Source organism: Rhinolophus hipposideros (assembly GCF_964194185.1).
Source record: "Rhinolophus hipposideros genome assembly, chromosome: 9".
Lineage (NCBI taxonomy): Eukaryota > Metazoa > Chordata > Mammalia > Chiroptera > Rhinolophidae > Rhinolophus > Rhinolophus hipposideros.
The window spans coordinates 24,900,208-24,912,744 of record NC_138055.1 but is presented as its reverse complement, the minus strand read 5'-3'; the positions used below and the strand labels follow the sequence as shown (position 1 = coordinate 24,912,744).

The 12,537-nt window shown below is 38.6% G+C and overlaps 1 protein-coding gene across 1 annotated transcript; it reads left to right on the top strand.

Moving 5' to 3' along the window:
- Window positions 1-1,847: 1,847 nt before the first annotated feature.
- AICDA (activation induced cytidine deaminase) lies at window positions 1,848-10,760 on the top strand (the record flags this gene model as incomplete). The annotated part of the gene is made up of 6 exons (XM_081058932.1): window positions 1,848-1,928; window positions 3,031-3,068; window positions 7,525-7,672; window positions 9,594-9,864; window positions 10,172-10,287; window positions 10,707-10,760. The coding sequence occupies 6 exons, from the start codon at window positions 1,848-1,850 to the stop codon at window positions 10,758-10,760; spliced, it is 708 nt and encodes a 235-aa protein (XP_080915058.1).
- Between the last annotated feature and the right edge of the window lie 1,777 nt (window positions 10,761-12,537).

Sequence of the window (12,537 nt, the reverse complement as noted above, 5' to 3'; positions counted from 1 at the left end):
ATCCATCTATTCTATGGAATTGAGTACCAAAGGTGACTACCATCTATTGTCTTTCTGGCACCCTGCAGAATTTTTTTCAGCAATAATTAAGACTTGGAGAAATTAATGTCTAGAGAGGAAGCATAGGTCCTTGGGTGAGAATAATCCATGAGAATACAAGGTAGAGCTCCCCTGTGAAAACTGGGACAACAGGCTTTATAACAGAGTAGACTCAAGGACAGTAACAAGGTTAGGAATGGGTTGTGGTCATGAGCAGGGCCCCTGTGAAGAGTTTAATTTTGGGGAAATTTTCTCTTAAACTATAACAAAAGCCATAATTAACCTATTAATGTATGACTTCTCTCACATGCATTAATTCCCTTTAGTTTCTCTAACGCCTCAGTAAAATCTGCTGTATCTTTACAATTTGTTGTGGCTGTGTTGGAGTAAAGTGAGAGATCTCAGGGTAAAGAAAAGTGAGGCTTGCCCACATTAGATCCACTGCCTCCTACAGAACCCTTGGGAGTGAAGTAGCATCATGCCATCCTTGTCTGGGGACCCACAGTGGAGCTAAGATGAATATGCAATTCATAGGATCAGTGACCATGAGCACAACTCAGGAGGATACAAGAGACTGTCCCTACCACCAGCTTTCCTAAATATGCTTACTGTGTATTTAAAGTGATTAGCACAATGCCTAACCATAACAAACACTCAAAACTCTTAGCTATTACTTGGATAAACCTACTTTAGAAATTTTCTTTAAAGTTGTTGGATTGATGGGGTGAGGAGAGAAAGGGTAGGGCAAATAGGGAACTCTAAACATCTCTGGTTTAACAAAGGGTGAAATTAGAAAATTTCTACTAGGGGCGTGGAATGCTAAGAAGCACCAGCGAACACTCTTTCTTCAACAACCCAATCATCAAAGAATCTTAGACTGAGAAGGGAGATAAGAGGTTGTCTATTACCATCTCCCAACCAGTAGTCCTTTCACAGAATCCCTGGGCCAGTCAGGTCTCTTGTTATGTGATGTGTACTTTTCTTTCACATCAAACATCAGTTTTAATTATATATTTACGTGGTCAGTTACTTAATTGATGTGTCTTTCCCACTTGACTGTAAGTTCCATGAGATCCTCATTGATTCATTCAACAATATTTTTCAGGGTCTGCTACATGCCAACATGCCAACATTGTGTATCACTCTGGGGGGAAAAAAATCACACAAAAATTCCCCTCGTCATGGACCTAAGATTCAAGGAAGAACATAGACAATAGTGTTATTTTAAGTAATAAATGCTAAATACAAATATAAACTAGGGAAATATATATAAAAAGGGGAAAGTGTTTGGATGGTGAAATACGTTGAAATTTTCGATATGGTCACTAGGAAAAGCCTCAACTACAAGAAAGTATTTGAGTAAAGAAATAAAAAATTAAGAGATCAAGCCAGAACTCTATATAGAGAAAGAACATACCAGACAGAGGATCCAGCAAGTTTAAGGGCAGAGACAGGAGCATGTGTTCTTTGCGCAAGCAAGGAAGAGAGTCAAAAGGTCAGACAGGTAAAACAGGAGCAGATGGTATAGGGTCTGTGAGCCATTGTAAGGATGTTGGCTATTATTGAGTCACGGAGAGTTTTGACCTGATCTAAAGTGTTTTTGAAAGGATTACTCTAATTGCTGTGTGGAGAATAAACTGTAATTGAATAAGGGTGGAAGCAGAAAGACAGGTGGGTGGAAGCAGGAAGACCAGGTGGGAGGCTAAATGCCATAATGCAGTCTACTTGGATGTGGAGGTGGTAAAAGTGGTCCATTTCCTGGATTTACTTTGTAAGCAGAGCTCACAGGATTTGCTAATGGATTGGGCATGGGACTTAAAAGGAAGAGAGCAATCAAGGAAGACTGCCAGGTTGGCCTGTGCAATGGGAAGAATGACACTGTTATTGAGGTAGGGAAGATGACAAAAGGAGCAGGTTATGTGTTGGGAGAAAGAACAAGTGCTCAGTTTTAGGCATGTTTAAGATACCAGTCAAACATTCAAATGGAAACACTGAGGCAGAAGTTGGACACATTTGCCTTGAATTCAAGACTATAGATTTGAGCATCATCAATGTATAGATGGTATTTAATGTCTTGAGGTAGGTAGAGAGCATGGACTCTAGTTGCTCTGCTCACCACTGTATCCTAGTGCCTGGCACAGTTTCTATCATGTAGCATTAAGGCTCTATTGAATGAATCAATAGAATGCATAAAGAGTGAGATGGGAGAGAGAATCAAAATCTTTAATAGACTGCATTGTATGAGGACAGGAACTTAAAGCCTCTTCTTTAAAAGCGCAACTTGTTTTCCAAGTTCAATGCAGTCATTGAGATACTGATTCTGCCTGATGAAACATTCTTTTTTCACTGTTTGAGATGCTGCTGCTTCTGACTTCAGTTTAATATATGGCTTTTGTGGAAAAGACCGTTTATGCAAAAATTACTCTTTGGTGTAATCATGTAGTCTTCTGGCAATTCTTGTAACATGATCAGAAAGAAAAAAGAACCAGTGGTTTGGGAGGCAAAATTTCTCTTTTGGTGCTGGTCTCTATTGAGATTCATTCAGAGATTGTTTAAACAAGGGAATAGATGCTTTTAGCTCTGGGAACACAAGATATTATTTAAATGAACATTACTATTATGCTTTTAAAATTAAAAATATTATTTGTTACCAAGATTACAGCTGGCACAGTGCCTATTGCTACAGTCTCCCGATCTTTGTTGCCTGTGGAGCATGGTCTGGATTTTTAGAGAAGCAACCCTCAAGGAACCTGGGCTTTAAGCAGAGGGCCCTCAATCATTTTTATCCATGTGACTCTGCCATTGACAACCCCACCCATCTTCACTGAACCCAAACAGGAGGAAGGCTATTGGGGTACCTGATGGTGGTGATGCTGTGGGAGGAGGAGCCCAAAAGGGTAAGCTCAAATTTGAATGTGTGGGGCCAATGCACTGTTAGTCAGTGAAGCATCTGGGCTTGAGGCAAGCCTTTCCTTGGCCTCATATTTTCAGGGAGCCACGAAAGACACTCTGGATTCCACTATGGACAGGTAAAGAGACAGTCTCCTCAAGGGTGGCTGCACTGGCTTTTCTCTCAGAGAAAATCTGAGGAATGACATACCTACCCCTTTCGCTTCTATAACTATCTGATTCACAAGATCTGCTTGGTCAAGATGCACACTTATTTCTCTGGATCTGTCTCATCTTCTGTTCAGCTCTTACATGCTGTCTACTTAGTTCTCTCTTTCTCTCTCTCTTCCATATTTATATGAACATAATGTACCATGTATTGAGTTGTACTGAGATTTGTACTGCAGTTAGATCTAGTTTGTGGTAATAATATTAACACAGCAAATGTTTAGAGACTCAAATCATGACAAGGAAATAGCAATGCTATACTAAAAACAGTAGTGGTGATTGTAATAATAATTTTATAAATACTCAACTATAAAAAGCACATGAAGATAAACTTACCTAGGGAGATTTTACTGAATAATTTAGTTATGCATTAAGGAAATTATTTTATTAAATGCCAATATTCAAAATAAATTGCTTGAAAGTCACTATCACTGTGTCTATCATAAGGAGAAAAATTTAGTCAAGCAAAGTATTTAATGTTATAGGTCCAATTGTTAAGCAGTTAATGGTATTTTTCTTATTTACCTAGAAATTTCAATTTCTTTAGACATGGCTGGACTTACTTCTTAAATGTGTATTCTGTAAGATTTTCACAATGTCTTCACATGCAGTTTATGTCAGTTAAATTACTATCACAGAACTTATTTTATTCCTGCTTATGATTACTATAAATTTATGAGAATGATACCTGATTTATATACTTTATCTCAATTTAATTCTTTTACAAAGAATTTACACTTACAGAGTTAAGATTTTTAATGGTAAAGTGTTCTTCAGGAAATGTTCTTGAGGGCAAAAATGTCAAATGTCTGCTCTGTTTCAATAAAATTTTGAAAACTAAAGTATAAGTCAGAGGTAAAGGGCTCAGTGGAGATACTTGTATAATAAAATGTAAAACAGTGGTAAAATCAGTAGCTGAAATTCAGAGAAAGTCAAATAAAAAAGGAGGAAAGATGCAATTCAACAGGAGAAAAAGGGAAAAGTATAATTATCATTAAGGAAAATAATACCTGCAGAACTCATTAATGATGGCACTCGGCAGGAGAGGTTGACTTTATCACAATTATTTTTAACCCATTTGGCTCTGGTTTGCATTGCTGGGGATGCAATTAGTGTTCTGCCTCAGGGAGCACAGCTGTCCAGACAGCTGTCAACCTGTGCGCCTGAAAACTGCCTCTTCAAAGTCCTTTGTACCCAGAAGAAAACCCAACAGAAGAACAAGGTGCTGGCAACAGGCTTCTAGAAGTGATAGATCAAGACAGTCAATTAACAAGTCACAGTCATGCAATTCACTTCACTGTGACTAGTAACTTTTGACAGAAACAGTAAAGAACTATTGTATTTTCATGTGGAGTAAGAAGTAAAAGTCCATCTGAATTCCTTTACCTATGCCATGTCATTTTCTATAATTTTCAGAACACATTTTCTCCCTCATGGTAACAAGGCTCACCACACCACCTGCTGTGCTTGATATAGTTAACCCTGCCCGCCCTTTATCATCCATGTAGCCCAGAAGGGTAGGTTAAATGTAAAGGAGATTCATTGGTACTGTGATGATGCTAAATCTGTTTAAAACTGACTGGGCCCCAAAGAGAGATTTTTTTTTTCTTTCTCTTCAGTATTTACTAAATACTTATTATATATTCAACTTACATATGTTATGGGCTATTATACGCTTAGTATGTAACCATAGTAAAAGTAACAGTTGGTAGTAGTACTATGGTGATCACCATACGAAATTACTATTATTTTAAAATAAAGTCAATTATTATTAGATCTTTGTTAGCATCCATTTCAGATTCCTGCCAAACATGCATGTTTAAGTCTAAAATAATATGGTTGGCTAATTTTTATATTGTCTGACACACGTAATGTGTATACTGGTGATAAATCTCTGCCACAGGATTGAAAGTGTATTCATGTGTGTAAAGCAAGACATTTAAATTGAGACAGCTATAAAAAGTTCTTGTCCTCGCTTATCTGCTTAATAAGGTTGACATTTAGGTACTTAACTTTTAAAATCAGGGTCTACCACATGTATACAATATTAAAATATCAATCCTTAACATATGTCCATAAAAAGACTGGTACATAAATGTTCACAGAAGCTTTATTCACAATAATCTCAAAGTGGAAATAGTCCACATATCCATCAACAGGTGAATGAATTAACAAAATGTGCTATGTCCACGCAATGGAATACCACTGTGCAGTAATAGGGAACAAACTATTGATACAAGCAACTTCATGAATAAATTTCAAAGTCATCATGCTAAGTGAAAGAAGTCAGACACAAAGAAAGAGATGATGCATGATTTATATAAAACTCTGGGAAATGAGAAGTAATTTACAGTTACACAAAGCAAATTAATGGTCGCCTGGGGTGGCAAGGGGAAGAACTGACTGAAAAGGTGAGAACTTTGGGGGAGGGGTGCCCTGGCAATGTTCTGTATCCTGATTGTGGTAGCAGTTTTGGGTGTTTACTTCTGCCAGTACTCATAGAACTGTACAATTTAAATAGCTGAAGTATGTAAATTACACCTCAATGTAAAAAAAAAAAAATGAAAAAAGTTTCAATTCTCTTGCCAGCAAACCGTATTCAAATCCTTGATGAGGTGTTTATTTTTACAAATTCTTTGCATTTCTGCCCAGTGCCATTAGGTGGCAACATTATTGCCACAAATTGGATTAAATCCATTTCTGGAAAGGACTAGGGACAAAAACCAGAGACACTGTTGGTGCTTTGGAACCAACCACAAGGTGTAGCTTATGTTATGTTTGCAGCAAAGAAACTTTGAGTCAGCAGAGAGTGTTTCAACAAATTCAAATCCACGTAGTGCTTATGATATATGCAAGACACTGTGCCAAGAGCTAGGAAACACCAAGCAAGAAGACCAGTCCCTGCATGTGAATATACCATAATATTTAAATTACACTGCCAAGTTAAAAAAGCAGAATACAAAATTATATGAGATCTGTATAATCAAAATCAGCTAAATATATGCTTATAAAAAGACTAGAAGGAAAAATATAATTTTAACAGTAATTGTCATTAGACACTATGTTTAATTATTAGATGCTGACTGATATTCCCAATGTTAAATTTCTTTAATATTTTAAATTTTATAACTTTCTACTTTTTTGTAGTATTCAAGTTGACAACAGTCAAGTATTGCTCTTACACTTTTAAAAAATATATTACTCATAAAGTGACACTTTCTGCCTCAAGACACAGAAAGTCTAACCAGAGAGACAGAGGTATCAGCAATCAATTGATAACAAAGGAGGAAGTCTTTGATAGAGATAAGCTGGAGAACAAACAATGGGAAACTACAAGAGGGGTTTTGGTTGCTGTTATTTCGATTTTTGCCTGGTACATTTGGGATAGTGGTGGTGGGAAAGGCCTTACTAGAATAATTGAAACTGTGGTTATGCTTTGAAAGATGTGTAGGTTTTGCCCTGTGGAAAAAGGTAGGGAAGCACTTAGTGAGGGGAAGTGCCATCAGTAAGATGCCTAGAAAGAAAAAGGAAAAAGGACTAGTGCCAGGGGCCTGCTGCAGAGGGGGCCTAAGTGATGGAAAAGGGGGGAAATTACCAGGAAAGGAGGCAGAGATGTAAATTGATGTCCAAATGTAAAAACTGGCCTAAATACCACATTAAAGAATTTGGAGTTTATCCTGTAGGCAGAACAGAATCGTTAGGGGTTTTTCAGCATGGGAAAGACATGGTCACATCTGGGTTTTGGCGAGATTATTCTAGTATAGCTTGGATAGCTTGGATTGAAACAGAAAATAGGATAGAGCAGGTACAGATTCAAGAGATATTTGGAGGTTTGAGTCAATAAATTTAGAGTACTAATTAAATATGAGGAGTGAAAAAGAATCAAAGATGGTCCCACGCTTTTGGCCTGGCTACCTGAGATGGAAAAGTCAGGAGGACAGGCAGGACAGACTCATGACAGGGCAGTTTAGGAATAAAATTTTTGACCATATTGAGTTTGAAGTACACATTGGGCATTTAGGTAGAGATTGCCGGGGAAACCTGAAAAAATATAATTATGGGACTGAGGAACAAGTTTGTCATTCCAAGTTATCAGCATCTAGAAGATAACTGAGGGAGGAGACTGTCCTGTGAGCTCGTATGGCTTTGGGGTTCTTACTATCTCTCAATTGGTCTTAAATATAAACATGAAAAGGGTTTATAATGGATTCCAAGCTCAGTAGGTCTTAGGCTTCCAGCAAAGGAAGCAAGAATATCTTCTCTTGTTTGGCCCAAGTAATTATAGATTTAAAAACAACTGAAGGAAAGCCAGGAGTTACCAGAGAATGAGCTGTACTCCTGCATTTTTCTCCCTCCTCTTACCCACAGCCTCCTGATGAAGCAGAGGAAGTTTCTTTACCATTTCAAAAACGTCCGCTGGGCTAAGGGTCGCCATGAGACCTACTTGTGCTATGTGGTGAAACGGCGAGACAGTGCCACCTCCTTTTCATTGGATTTTGGTTACCTTCGAAACAAGGTATCAATTAATACTTGCTTCTGAGGCAATTAAAAGCTAAACCGTGGGCACTTTTAGAGCCACCTACCTGCTGATGGTACTACTTTCAGCCTGTTTTGCATTTGTCATCACTAGATTCCTCAAATTTTAAAAAATATTTTACATGTCAAATCAATCATAATAGATATACCCCAAAGGATGTCATTCAATGTCCTCCCCATCATGCTGGGCACATTAATGCCACACTTTGCTTCAATGCCAAGAATAACTGCTCCCAAACTTTCCTCCACTTTCCCCAGCATCTGAATTGCCTCTGAAATTAAGGAAGAAGTCAGAGGTAAGAGCCTTTTGATTTGGGGAGAATATTATCAAATCATTCAAGCTAAATTTTAAATGTGAAAAATAAGTTGTGTCTCTAAAATGTTTGAAAATTAAGAAAAATTTAGGAAACATGAACAATGACTCAGTGCTGTTTTACAAATGATTTCTGTTCCCTCCGGCTCGCATAGAGTGAGTACATACAGCATGGCGAGATCCAGAAAACTCAGTATGTCGCCATGTATTATGTGCTCCCGTGTGTAATGCGCACCCATGTTTTTGGCCCAAACTTTCAGGGGAAAAAAATCTTTCATTTTAATTTTTTAAATTCAAATTTGTATTTGTTTATATTTAGGTACTTGTTTTTTGTATTATAAAGAAATTTTAGCATTTGTTTATTTACTTATTATTGCACTTTTAACTCAAAAGCATAAATAAAAGAATTGAAAACATTTATGTAGAGATAGAATTAGTACTACCCATGTATGATGCACATCCTTATTTTTCCTTCACAAATTTGGGGGGGAAAAGTGTGCATTACACACAGCAAAATAAGGTAAATCGATGTCTCAGCAACTAGGAGATCAGAGAATTGCAATTCCAAGAAACTTTTTCACCAAAATCCAAATGGGTTGACATAAGCTTCTGCTAATGGATATTTCCTCTCTCATAACATGCAGTGACATCTGGTCTCAAAGAACCCATGGGTGGAATGACATTATCTAGCTCCTTGTTTAGTGCTTATTTTACTATTCAGTTTTCTTTGCCTCCCTTCCTATTATGTAAATTATCTGACTGTAATTGTTTTACATCCTAATCTCTTTCCTATTTGGTGATATGACACATTCTAACTATAGATGGCTTTGCCGTTACCAACCTTTTACTTCCCTCTTGTGTAATGAGGACACTACCAGCCTATTTTACTGATAAGATTAGAAGATCGAGAATTGGGTAACTTGTTTAGGTCACATGAGGGGTGATGCCAGGGAATGCAACCTAGCTCTTCAGATTCTGGGACTCACGACTTCTTGCAGTACTAAGTGGACTTGCTATATCTCACTATTGCGATTATTACTACAATCACAGGGATCATACAATGAGCAAACACATTATTTAATTGCTCTCAGTCCATAGCAGTGCCAACTGCCTCTCGTACAACACTGACCTGTGGGCTTCACAATAATCTATTTTACTCTTCCAGTCCTCCCAACCATAAATTTCCCCACCTCCACCTAGTGGTATATTTCTACAATGTTGCATCACCAAGCACTTACAAGCCGATTTCCTTCTCCTCAAAGACACAGAAAGTAACTTCACTAACAGAAATCCAGTCTCTACTGAGATCATGTGTTGCTACTCCATCTAAATGCAACTCATTTCATCCTCCCCATTCCTCAGAATATCCATAGCCTTTCTCCACTCTTCAGGGCCTAGGGCGCAAGGGTTCTGGCTCAGCACTGCTCTTTCCCGCAGTTGCTTAAACTTTCAGTAACTTAAGGACAAAACTACAGACGCACCAAAAAAAGATCACTGTGGGAAGGACATGGGTTAGTGACTGCAAAGCTACCAGCACCGCAGCACAGGCCAGTGTAAACATCTGCTGAGGCCGGTGCTCCCTCCCCAGTCAGGTTGCCACGTGGAATTGCTCTTCCTTCGCTACATCTCCGACTGGGACCTGGACCCTGGCCGGTGCTACCGTGTCACCTGGTTCACCTCTTGGAGTCCCTGCTACGACTGTGCCCGGCACGTGGCTGACTTTCTGAGAGGGAACCCCAATCTCAGCCTGAGGATCTTCACCGCGCGCCTCTACTTCTGCGAGGACCGTAAGGCTGAGCCCGAGGGCCTGCGGCGGCTGCACCGCGCTGGGGTCCAAATCGCCATCATGACCTTCAAAGGTGCGAAGGGAACCTTTTTTCTCAGGCTCAGGGTAGCAGCTCTCACTTGGGATTGCAATCCAGAATACTAGGAGTCAGAGGAGAAACCCGGCGGGAGGGGTGGGGGGAAGAGAATTGTATAAGGGTTCCAGTTCACCTTTGGAGCCCAAAATTATCAACTAGACTTGGAGGAAAATTAATGGGGTTGGGCACATGGCCTTGGGAGAAATTATTATAGAATTAAAAAGCGGAGGGGGTAGGGATTTCTTTCTTTCCGCTTGATTTGGGATCTAAGCGATCTTCTACTCCCTCCCCTCCTCTTTTAAAGATTATTTTTATTGCTGGAATACTTTTGTGGAAAATCATGAACGAACTTTCAAAGCCTGGGAGGGGCTGCACGAAAATTCAGTTCGTCTATCCAGACAGCTACGACGCATCCTTTTGGTAAGAGGCTCCTTTGCTTATTTTCTTTCTCTCCCCCAAGTCATCTCCTCCTGGAGTTACTTACATTTTCTTTTCTTATATTTCTTATGTTTTCATATATGTATATGGGTTTGTGTGTTTATCACTCTCTCATCTTCCTCTGACCAAAACCTTATTTTCTATTTGTATTTTTTTGTTGTCATTTCTCCTACAATTGAGTTTATCCTGTTGTTTCACAATTCAGTGCCTTCGGCTAAGATTCCTTCCCCCCTCATCCCCCCTCACATGACTTTGTTCTGTTGGCCATTCCTCAGGATTTATGCCCCTCCTGGTAGAATTCCTTCCTTTCCTCTTCCGATCTCCTCTTTCTCCTCCTTCCCAACTTACCTTCTTCCAAAATGCTACAGTCATCCACCCAATTTATTTCTCTTTCTCCACAGCCCCTATATGAGGTTGATGACTTACGAGATGCATTTCGTACTTTGGGACTTTGATACCGACCTTCAAGAATGTCACTTACAATGAAATACCTCTGAAGATAGTGGGTGAAAGAACGATCCTTCAAGAATTGTTTTTTCTTCAGCTCTCAATTTCTTAAGAGTTTAAAGAAATAATATTCATATATATGACTTTAAAAAAAGTGTATGTCTTGAAAAGAGAGAAGGAACACAGGCCCAGCAGGGTGATGCGGGACTGGTACAGTTTTTAACGCAACAATGTCCCCTACTGGGAAACGACAGAACTGCAGGGTCTGGGAGCAGGGAGAAAGCAAAAGGTAAATCCTTAAAAGCAAGGTGGGAGGATCGTGTTTTCATAATCTGTGTCCTTTATTATTTTACTCATTCTGAGTTTTCGATGATATCAGTGATAAATTTTCCTCTTTCCCTTTGGGGTTCACTTTCAAGTGAACAAACTTCGATCACGTCATGATCTATGGTAACTCCTAATGAGAGAATCTGAATAATTGTAACTCCAAACCATCTCTTCAAAGCATTACTATCCAAGCATGTGCTATATGTATTAATTATCTGAGGCATGTATTCATGTTTGTACCTAAGAGCATTTTTTCTTAATATGGAATATGCATGGTCATCTTCAGGCTGCTTTATAATAAAGAATATGAGGACTGTGAAGATGACACCTAAAATGAGTTGGTGTTTCCAGTAACAAATCTGGAAATACACATCCTTTTAAAGTCCATAGTTTAGAAACCACACTAAAACTTTACATATAATTAATGAATGCTTGGAAGGGAGTGGCTTGAATATTGAGAAGAGAAAAATCTGTTCTCTGCTATGGGTCCTTTTTAAAAAAAAAAAAAAATTATTGGGGAAGTGAACAGGACTTTATTGGGGAACAGTGTGTAGTTCCAGGACTTTTTTTCCCCCAAGTCAAGTTGTCCTTTCAATCTTAGTTGTGGAGGGTGCCGTTCAGCTTCAAGTTGTTGCCTTTTCAGTCTTAGTTGTGGAGGGCACAACTCAGCTCCAGCTCCAGTTGCCATTGCTAGTTGCAGGGGGCGCAGCCCACCATCCCTTGCAGGACTCAAGGAATTGAACTAGCAACCTTGTGGTTGAGAGCCCACTGGCCCATGTGGGATTCCAACCGGCAGCCTTCCGAGTTAGAAGCATGGAGCTCTAACCGCCTGAGCCACTGGGCCGGCCCTGCTATGGGTCTTTTAACCTCAGCAGTGTCAACCAGGTCACAGTTTTCTACTTTTTGTATGTACATGATGCTTTTCTCTCAAAGAAATGTTCACTATATAAGTGAGTGTAACAGGAGAGAATAATATTTGGGAGTGAAGGATGACAGAACATTGCAAGGAAATATTTTATCCAGCAAAATGTAGGGCGCCAACACTGCAGAGTTCCTATTTGTCCCTTACAACTATCCTTGACTATCCTTGAAAATATTCAGAATAACCATATCACTGTATAGTTATTACCCAGCAACCCTTGCAATACAGATAAGCAGATCCATAGGGAAAGTTGAATGCACAATTATATTGTTTTAATCTTATTGTATATAAATTTGTGAAAGAGTTAAATATTAAAAATCCTTATTTTGTGTATCCATTCATATTTTATATTATGCTATATAGTATCTAATATTCTTGTTATTATAATTTCCTTTTCAGATATATTGAAATGGATTCCTTAATGTCTCATAAATTTATACCTTTAGAAATGATTCTAATAATTAAGTACATAATTGTAATATAGTCTAACATTGTCATAATATTGCTATGAAACTATTCCCTTAATTTTTAGTAAA